Source organism: Sesamum indicum, linkage group LG8 (genome assembly GCF_000512975.1).
Source record: "Sesamum indicum cultivar Zhongzhi No. 13 linkage group LG8, S_indicum_v1.0, whole genome shotgun sequence".
Classification (NCBI taxonomy): domain Eukaryota; kingdom Viridiplantae; phylum Streptophyta; class Magnoliopsida; order Lamiales; family Pedaliaceae; genus Sesamum; species Sesamum indicum.
The window spans coordinates 13,438,953-13,449,323 of NC_026152.1; the positions used below are offsets into that span (position 1 = coordinate 13,438,953).

The 10,371-nt window shown below is 35.1% G+C and overlaps 2 protein-coding genes across 2 annotated transcripts in view; both read right to left on the reverse strand.

The window, feature by feature from the left end:
• Positions 1 to 2,850, reverse strand: LOC105168691 (probable 2-oxoglutarate-dependent dioxygenase At3g111800; the record flags this gene model as incomplete). Its single annotated transcript, XM_020695882.1, has 4 exons — positions 2,716 to 2,850; positions 1,629 to 2,114; positions 1,184 to 1,505; positions 1 to 201 (listed from the first exon to the last, which is right to left on the reverse strand). Coding segments are annotated over exons 2-4 (999 nt in total), but the record flags the coding sequence as incomplete, so codon positions are not given.
• The window catches only part of LOC105168479 (trihelix transcription factor ASR3), a gene marked incomplete in the record, with an annotated part of 4,745 nt that continues 498 nt past the window's right edge, over positions 6,125 to 10,371 (reverse strand). The window contains 4 exon segments of the mRNA XM_011088578.2: positions 6,125 to 6,659; positions 8,873 to 8,920; positions 9,871 to 10,079; positions 10,081 to 10,371. Coding sequence (XP_011086880.2) covers positions 6,373 to 6,659; positions 8,873 to 8,920; positions 9,871 to 10,079; positions 10,081 to 10,371 — 835 coding nt within the window.

The following is a 10,371-nucleotide window of genomic DNA, read 5'->3' on the forward strand; positions in this document are numbered from 1 at the left end:
CCGCTTTCCTTCTGGCCCTTTTGTGTACCACGATGAGACGTAGTCCCCATACATCACAGGACGGTATTTAGGTGGCTCAAAAGCTGGGCATATAGTCTTTGTCTTTGCAGGATCATGAAATGTGGCAACAGAAAGCCGTGAGCTCTTGGCATTAGTTATAGCCCGATGTGGAGCACTTGTATACTTTCCATTTGTTATGATCTGAACGGAGAGGACATTGTCAGTTGAATTGTTTTGCACCTTATGTTTCGACTTTCAGAGGAATAAAAATTCAAACTTGAATTTTCTTGGATATACTTCAATCTTCACATGTGCATTTGCAGCTATGCATGTCCAAGGGTGTACAAGTCTAAATAGAACGTAAAGGGCAAACAAGGACATTAATAAATATAATCAATATAAGACACTTCTCTCGTCTGTCAGAATGCCTCCATGAGTGTTTAGAACCTCCCGCTCACGCAGAATTACAATAGCAATAATGACTAACAAGAAGAACATTAACGTCCTTTTGTTACTTTTATCATCTATAATTTACATTTAAGTACATTCTCTTACACCGTTAAACTAGTCATACCATCTTCACTAATAGACTCTGTTATTTCCAAACTCCCATAAGATATATTCTTTAACATTTCTCAAGCCTCAATACCAGGTTTGCAAGCATAAAATACTATTGAGTATATAACCTGTGCAGCCAAGCTCAAATTTCCACTAAAAAACATCTCTTAGCAAAGCTGGAAGAATGGTGGCAAGACCAGGTCTCAAGAAACATATAAAAAGAAAGGAGCACTATAAATCACGTCGAGAACCACTGAGCAGCACTGACTATGTTGAAGATGTATCAAAACAAGTATTCACCGAGACAAACACAATAACATACACACATAAGGGGGTATCTGCAGCTTCAGGCATCAGGAAATGCAGGATACCTAGGTGTTGGAGGAGAAACAGAACCATGGCCTCATACAGAGGGCGTATCAGCAGTTTCCAGCATTTACTGAGCTATTATATCCGACACATACTGGTATACACTTGATTAAAAACTAGTTACTACCTCTTTTCGTCCTTCAGTTTCACTCACAAATTAAAATCTTGCATAAAAACCATGAAACATTCAGAAAAACTTTGCAAAGATGCTAACCTTATCTTGGGATAAACAAAAGGGTAACCAATTGAAAGATACCTCAGTTTGGTCGGCCAAAATCACTAAGATAGCATCATGTAATGGATTAACAAAGATCCATTCTCCATCCTTCAAGACCTCAAGCCCTCCAACGTCATCTTGGATCAGAAGAGTAATGGCACCCATGTCAGAATGTGATTGCAAACCAAGAGTGAGCTCAGGCTGCGGGCAAGGTGGGTAATAACTCACAGTGATGTTCTGATAGAATTCACCAACAGTATCTTTGATGCATGAAGATGGCAGTCCTAAGCTCTCGGAAATCAAGCCCAGTAATTTTTCAGCAAGGCCACTCATTTGATTGCTATATTCTGCTAAAACTTTTCTGTTAATGAATGATTCCATCAGCACAATGAACGCATCCGACTTAAAATAGACAAATTTTAAAGCCAAGAATAATCAAGTACAGAGAATACTGATTGCATTGATTTGGGGAATATTCATTCACCTGTAATTGGTGGAAAAGTGGGGCCACTTGGATGGATTTCGGCGGGAAAGTGGTAAAGTATGATGATCGTAATAATCTCTCCAATCCAAAACCGTATCATTCGATGCAACTAACATGCGGCTACCATATCCCTCTGAGGCAGGGGAATTGGGGTCACAGGCATAACTAAGCTTTTGATCCATAGTGCAGTCCTCGAAAAATGAGCGGCCCACTCTCCTCATTTCATCCAACAATTCCACTGGAACCCCATGGTTAATAACATGGAAAGCTCCCCACTCTCTGCAGGCTTGTCCCAATTGTTCATGGATGGAGTTGACACTGCTAATGTCAATAACAGGTGGCGGTGGTGTATCACGCTCGTTTCTCTTTCCATGCACTGGTCTCGTCTCCGGTGGCTGCACGTATTGAGGCGGCACTACCGTTTCACCTTCTTGCACCAAGGACTGCACTCTAATTTGATTACTCGCAACTTCCATTATTCAAGCCCTGAGAGAAACAGAAAATCAACTCACCTGCAGTTAAACAAAAACGACAGAAATCATTGCATAACGAATCAACTGAGCCATCAACTTTCAATGATAATACATATGCCTCCACAGTCTTTCCTACTAATCCACAAGAATCAAATAAACCATTTAATCACAAACAGAATAAAACCAATAACATAATTCATTTAGAGAAGATATATATATATATATATATATTCAAGAAATCAGTTCAAAAGACTAATGGAAACACGAGGTAACATGAAATCATCAACATAACCAGGAAAAAACGGATTAGTTCAGAATGATAAGGCAAGCCCAGATAAAACAACGGATGCATACTTAGAAAAAAAGGAAATAAACATAAAATCAAAACAACGAATGCTAACCCCTTCATAACCAATACACCCAAAAGACAAAAGCTTTACAAGGGCTCACTGGAAAATTCAAGAATCAAGCAGATGTAAAACCCTTTATGCATAGATAATTCTACTATAATGCGGAAACACATACACACACACATATATATATAGATGTATATTGCAAGAACGTAGCAAAGGGCAAAGAATACTATCTCAGCCACGCACAGAAGAAATCCGAACCTAATAATTGATTCTCAGAGGTACTTGGGCAATGTTCGTCGAGGGAAGAGAAGGCAGTGGAACAGAGCTAAAATTTGCGACTTGGTAATTGCGAGTTTAAAGCAAACAACGACTTCGATAACTCGCGGATTTCTTTATAGATAAATTGTTTGAAAATAATTAGACTTCAAATTTTATTGCTAAAAGTTTTTAGATAAAATAAAGAGAAAATTGCATTTTTGGTACTATAGTATAGGAGTTATTCCAAGTCAGGTACCATAGTTTTCAAAATAGCATTTTTTGTACTGTACTTTATAGAGATTTGCAGTGTTGGTACCTCATTTTCATTTTTGCCACTAAAACTTTCCAAAAGTATCAATTTAGTCCCTAAACTCTTCTTTTTCTTCTTCTTCTTCTTCTTTTTTTTTTCCCCAGCGAAACTATTTCTATTACTATTCAATCCATCAGACCCAGTATGCTTTTGAAATAAAATTAAGCATACATAAATTCACACTTTTTTGACCGTTTTGCCGCCATGTATTTCAAGTCCTCGATTTTATGGACTTCCTCTAACTATACTATTGTAGTAGATGGTTCGTAGGTCCGTGGCTCCTTTAGCAACAAACATCACAATCCTACTTTATTCCTACCTTAGGGCGTAAAGGTACTCCAAAATAGAGATTTAATAAAATTTTGGGTGGACAGGTTGAACAAAAGCCTTTTCTTTATTAAAGAAATATAGGTAATCTTACATAGATATTTCGTTCCTCTATTGGAAGCAACAACTACTTAGCCTCTCATTAAGAGGACTATACTCGTTGGGGAAACTCCATACAACTAAAAAAGATTTGAAAACTTCAAATCTTATGCTTTGAAGAATAGGAGAAAATTTTTTATGATCCCCATCTACTTCATAGATTTTTTATTTATAGCCGTCCGTGGACTTCAAACACGGACTTTAGACTTGTTTTTTGACGACTTCATTGCGTTCGTCATCTTCTTGTCTTTTCCTGATAACGTCATTGCTTTCACAATCTCCGTGTTTTTTCCAACTATTAATCATAATGGCTTGTCAGTCATGTGATTGCTAGCTGACCTTGTTGCTTTGCTGACTGTTGGCTTTTGTCATATTCTGTCGACAGTCTTATTCATGAATTTTTACATCCTGTGAATTTTATTTTGCTTTGTAAAAATTCTTTCTTTTATCCTTGTCCTATTCGATTCGGGTTTCTTTTTGTGACCTGAATTTTTGTCCCGAACAGGGATTTTTCTCGTTTTTCGCAGCAAGGGAATATGTGATTTTTGCCATTGCCCAACATGCAACATGTTGCAAATCTTCATCCTTGTAGCCTTAGTTGCAGGCAGCTTGTGCTCCCATATGAGCATTCTCTTTTTTTCGAATATGCTTTCTGCAAACTCGGTGCTTTTCACTATATTGGAGTTTAACATGAATGATCCATTTAACTTGTATGAAAATATTTTGAATGAATACTTGCCTTTGTCCATCTCAATGAGACAGACTCATAAACCCCAAGCTCTTCAAGTGAAAAAATCATCCTCACTTATGGTTGATACCAATGGAGCTTCTCTTGCGACAGTCTTAATTTTGTTAAAAATTACCATGTCTAGTCTCTGTAGCTTTGATGAAAGGGTTCTAAACTATGGTATCAATTCTGTTAATATTAAGAAGTATGGTACCTGAATCGCAAAGTGACCTATAGTACAATACCAATTTTGCATCAATCTCTAAAATAAAATTTTGAAGATGTTTATAAGATTTGGTAATTAAATATCAACTTAAGAAATTTGTTAAGATTTTATAAAATAAAGGCTTAATCACACAATGATTGTCTCTAAAAATATAAAATTATAATTTTCTTTTCCAAAAAATTCTTAAAATTCCACTTGCACTCCCTTTGCAAATTCTTCATTTACAAATTTACTCTTTCCTTAGGATTGGTTCGAATATGCTGACATCAATAAAAAAAATTATACAAACTTCTAATTTTGTGTCTCATTCAACATTTTGCATAAATTAGTGACAATATGTCTAGTTTTTTATTCATTAGCGACTACTTTTTATCCAATGGTAATAGTTAGAGAATAATATTTTTATTACAATTACAACTTTTAACTTTATATATATATATATATATATTACATAATCCAGTATAAGTATAAAAGTATTAATGTGGTATATGTGTCAATAATTTATCAGATTGTTGAACGATGAGTAAAAAAAAGTTTATGTAAATGTTTTGTAAACTTCACCAATCTCTGTTTGAACCTTAACTGAAGTTGTATAAATGTACTTCTTGGGGGAATTGAATTCTGGACAAGATGTAGAGGTTAATCCCTTGACTCGGAGCATAAGGTATTACAAACCAGCAAACCTGAGAAGAGAAACGAAAATGAATAATTCCCGAAGAAGATGCTTGTGTAATTTCAATTTTTTTTAAAAAAATTATAATTTTACATTTTTAAAAGGGTTTAAATATAATTAGCCTTAAAAAAAATAAGGTTCATATCATTTTTTTTTTAATAAAAAAGTTCTAGCATTTAATTCTCTTGTAACTTTTTATTGAATACCTTATCATATGTTATAAAATTTTAAATATTTTATAACATATTTTGAAAAGTTCATAAACTGATCTAAAGACCCCCTTTAAGCTTGCAGTATTTGTGGATAGCTATTTTTCATTTAAATAACAATATATATAGTTATATATATTTAAAAAAAGCAGGTTTATTATAACATCTCTTCAATGGCTGTCTCTTTATGTTTTTTCATTTTTAATTTTTTAATTTTCAGTCCTTGAAAATAGTAACTAAAGTGAAAACATATTTATTTATAGGTATTTTTATTAAAAATTTATTTGATTTGATATCATAGTTAAATATAAAATACAATCTCATTAATTAATTTAAATACATTATTATTTTACATGAAAACCTATACAAAATTGAAAATGCACATTTTTTACTGAAAATTAAAAATTAAAATCTCAATCGTTTTTTGAAAAAAACTTTATGAAGTGGTAGGATATTAAAAAAAAATTCATTTCTCCAAAACAAAAAACAAGAGAAACGTACATATACGAACAACTTTCAAAATTAACTATTTTAAAGGAGTCTTGGTACGTTTGGAGGTTAATATTAAAAGCACAATATACAAACTATTGAATGCAACACGAATTTAAGAATATTAAAAAATTAGAATAGTTTATATGAACATAGATGTTTGTGAATGCAAGATTTTAGAAAAATATAAAAGTTGAGAATAGTTTTAATACATAAATGAAGAAGCTTTTATAGCATTCAAAAACATTTTTATAGGAGTTTTTAAGAGCTCATAATCACTCCCTTCACTGTCAACTTGAAAAGATCAAACGTATAAATATTAAGTAACAGTTTATTTTTAGTAATTAAGTTGGGGTATCACTAAAATCTTTTACACAAAATCATGGGTGATTAAGTGGAAAAAAGCTACAATGGCAATGGCTCCTCCAGGCATAGCCTTTTACTCATTCAAATAAAAGACCAACCTCTACTTCTCAAATTATTAATGTCATAAACACAATGTACTCTTTCATGAATTCACAAATCCTCCAATTCTATACTTATGAAAGAAAAACGAAAATAATCATTTTGTACAACCTAATATGAGACCTTTTCTGGCTACAACTTATCAGCAATTCTTCCCAAAGCATCAGCAAGCTTATTGAGTACTGTTATCAAGCTATTCACATGGTCGCTTCGTTGCTCTCTATCCAATTGAAGATGGGCATTTTGCGCTTCTAGTTGTGAGCTCAACAATTTGCCGTTCTTCTCTAACGCTTCAATCAACTGATGTTGAAGATTCGTCGTCTCCCCTTCTCCATCAATTGCATATCGTTTCCTTTTCCTTCCTTCTTGAGTGTTTCGAACCTCAGCTTCTGAACCAACTTGTTTCTCATTGTTTGTGCCTGCAAATCAAACCATGCTCAGGAGATTTTCAAACAACTCCCTTTAGTAAGTTTCCACTCTAAGGGGTGTTTGTAGAAAAGGTTTTTTTTTTGTTATTTCATTATCTAAAAAACAGTCAAAATCATTTTTAATGTTTGTCTATATTTTAACAAAATGCACAATTTAGTCTGTTTTATTTAACTTATTTTTAGTTATCTTACCACTAATAAAAAACAGAAAACCAAACATATATCAAACTCTCAACAATATGTATACATATTTCTGTCTCCATCTCCTAAAAACAAAGAAAAACAATATCAAGCAGGAACCAAACAAAGCTTTGTGGTGAAAAAAAAGTTGTAAAGAAGGTTGTAAGTTAGTCGTAGTGATGAGTGCTTGAAAAGAAAAGTGAAAAGTGAAAAGTGAAAAAAAAAAATGAAGTTTGAGTGTTTGTAAAAAGAGCTAAAAAATTGGAGTACTGGAGAATCAAGATTGTCAAAACAAACTTCAAAATATTTACAATTTTCAGCAAAAGTTGGAGGAAAAAACTCATAGCTTTTGGTTTAAACGAACTTGATTTAAGTGCTTCAAAAGCATAAGGTGTAAATAACAAACACTCAACTTATTTCATCAAAATGTTGACAAGTGCTTAAAATAAGCCTATGCAAACACCCCCTAAGTGGTTGCACTTGTTTTCTGACAGAAATTTTCAGTTATTTAACTTCTTTTTAGTGCCTAGATGGAGATTGAACATGATGCAAGCAACAAACATAGAAGCAACAAGCCAGACTCCAAAAAAGCAACTATTCAACATGATGCAAGCAACAAACATAGAAGCAACAAGCCAGACTCCAAAAAAGCAACTATTCAACATGATGCAAGCAACAAACATAGAAGCAACAAGCCAGACTCCAAAAAAGCAACTATTCAACATGATGCAAGCAACAAGCATAGAAGCAGATTGAAGTTCTTTGATGTTGTCTGCTCTATAATTGAAAATGAGATGAGTACAATGCTAAACCACTGAATCATAGTCAAACTATAGAAATCATCGATATTTATTTGCGGGACTATACTCAAATCCCCTGTCAATGATATTTTCATTATACTGGGTGTCTGTTTAATTATTCACACAATAGAAGTGATTTGTTGCAACAAATATAATTAAGAGGGCGTAAATATGTTATCCCAATGAAAAGCTCATAAAAGATTATCAAATAGTATTACCTTTTCCACAGACAAAGTTAAACAAACACACACCCACAGAAGATGTGGGATAAAGCCACAATCTGATCATTTCAGTTTCAGTATTGATACTAAATTAAGTGGACAATTTGATCTAAGAACTATTTTATGGTTTCCAGAAAATAGCAAAGGCAACCTCAACATCATCGAAACCGATCTAAAGACACACACCCTCATCCTGCTATGTAAGGACCACGTGTACTGTTCCTGACAGAAAAGTGATCATGATGGAAAAATTTATCACCAGTACCTTCTGACTATAAAATTCATTACAAGTATAATTTTTTCTGATCAACAAATCAAATTCCACCTCCCATCATGTCAAGGCACGAGCTTACCATTTCACAAGGGGAAAAGAGAAATGGAACAATGGTTCTGCTTTAGAGCTATAGCAGAACTTTCAAATAAATCGACAAAAGGTGCTTCGTTCTGTTAAGAGAGCAACTAATTCAACCTACGAAATCGTGGTAGTAAGCTCACTGCCGCTTACTTCCTAATTCTGCTGAATTCAAGAAACAGATAATATTTACCCAGACTTGGTAAATAGCCGTTTTATTTTATTTTACACATTGGTTCTGAGACTAGAGTACCTTCAAGATTGTACCAGGCTGCATAAATTCATTCTGGGGGTAAAACTTGCTGAAATCTAACTTCCTACGCACTAGCAGTAGTTTTCTCTTTACCTATAAGTTCTCAGTTGCAAATATCAATTGAACGTAAAAACTCAACACAAAATCAGATAGAAAGGGAAATTTAATTAAGATCCAGTGACTTGAAACTCAAACTAAACCATCCTACTACTCATTAGTTCCACTTAAAATGAAAACCAGATTAAAATCAGTTCAGCTAGAAAAAGTTGCACCATTGATATGACTGTAAAGAATGGCAAAAGCTTCTCTGACTTATAAGCCAATGCACAACTATGGGACCACACAGCAGTTCTATTTTATGTCTCAAGATATGGTTTTGTAGAAATAACAGAAAGTACCTTGATCAGGAGACTCTTGGGGAATTGATTGATGCTGCTTCTCTGCAACTGCAGAAAGACAAAGACTAAAATCAATGATGGCAACATAAAATGTTAGACAAACTAGATCTTTTAGAACAGATACTACTCTAGTTAGCACTTAGAAATTACCTGAAAATGTAAAATTACTGGATGAGAAGAAACAGTAATTATAACATATCACATACTCCTACTAAACTGAAGAGGGTCCGACCTTTCATCTCATTCACACCACCAAAAGCAAAGTCTCATTAAACTGGAACACACCTATGCCCTTCAACCCCCCACCGCACTCACAAATCCCAAAAAGATTGCAATTGAACATCGACTCGGCCAAGCACTCACAGCAGTTACCCATGTACCAGCAAACATACAGTCTTCCGTATCTTATTCTTGAAAAGTGAAAGTGCAATACTTCAATGGCCCAAATTAAATATCATTGGTAAAAAACAAAAGAGAAGTTAATACCTTTGATCATCATCTTATATCTATCCATATATTCATCAAGAAGATAAACATATATCTATGTTTATACACATTAGGCATGCATATGCAACCACAGAAAACGCACTTCACACTGCGCGTATGATATAGAACAATCACTAGCATCGACAAAAACCAACCAGCAGTATTCAAGAATTATTACAGAAAACACATCCGCTGTTACGAAAATAGTTCACAGGAGATGTACAAGAACTCAAATTACCTGGAAAAACTTCTTATGATCAACAATTCCAAACATTCTCCAGGTCAAGTGAAACTCTTAGTTCTTTTACCTTAAACTTGTTGTGCACACTTGCAATGCCCCAAGACAAATATCAATTTTTCAATATCAACAATCATACATATAGAACCAAATAAGTACCATGGAATTCAGTAATCCTTCTAAAGATTCAAACACAGCATCACTCTCTAAGTCTGCATGCATACATGCACCAAACTAGCAAAAGAATCCTTATAGTTTAGGATAAACCAGCTACCTGAAATCGGAGTCGGGGCGGGTATATCCTTAACAGGAGTCTCCTTACTTTGACCGGGACTTCGACACGCTTCCTCCTGACCCGACTGCTCGAAATCCGAGAACAGCCCATCATCCACCGCCGCGCTGCGCCCACTATCAAACAACGCCTCGGGCTCCCCCTCTTCACCGGCCTCCGCCCTCCTCCTCCTCCTCCTCACCACCACCACCTCCAGTCCCCCCGCCGCCGCCGCCATCAAGAATATCATAAACCTCCCTATCAAAAAACCCCGGCAACTTCCTCTCCCTCCTCAAGTCGTTCCTCATCACCCAAAACGACTCCGTCTCCTCCTTTATCTTCGACTCCCACTCTTTTATCTTCTTAAAATCCCCCGCCAAATTGCTCCATCTCTTCCGGCACTGAACCGGCCCCCGATTCACCCCATGCCTCTTACAGTAGGACGAAACCGACGCCCACTTTGGCTCGATTTGACCCGACCCGAAAGCAGACCCGGACGCCCGC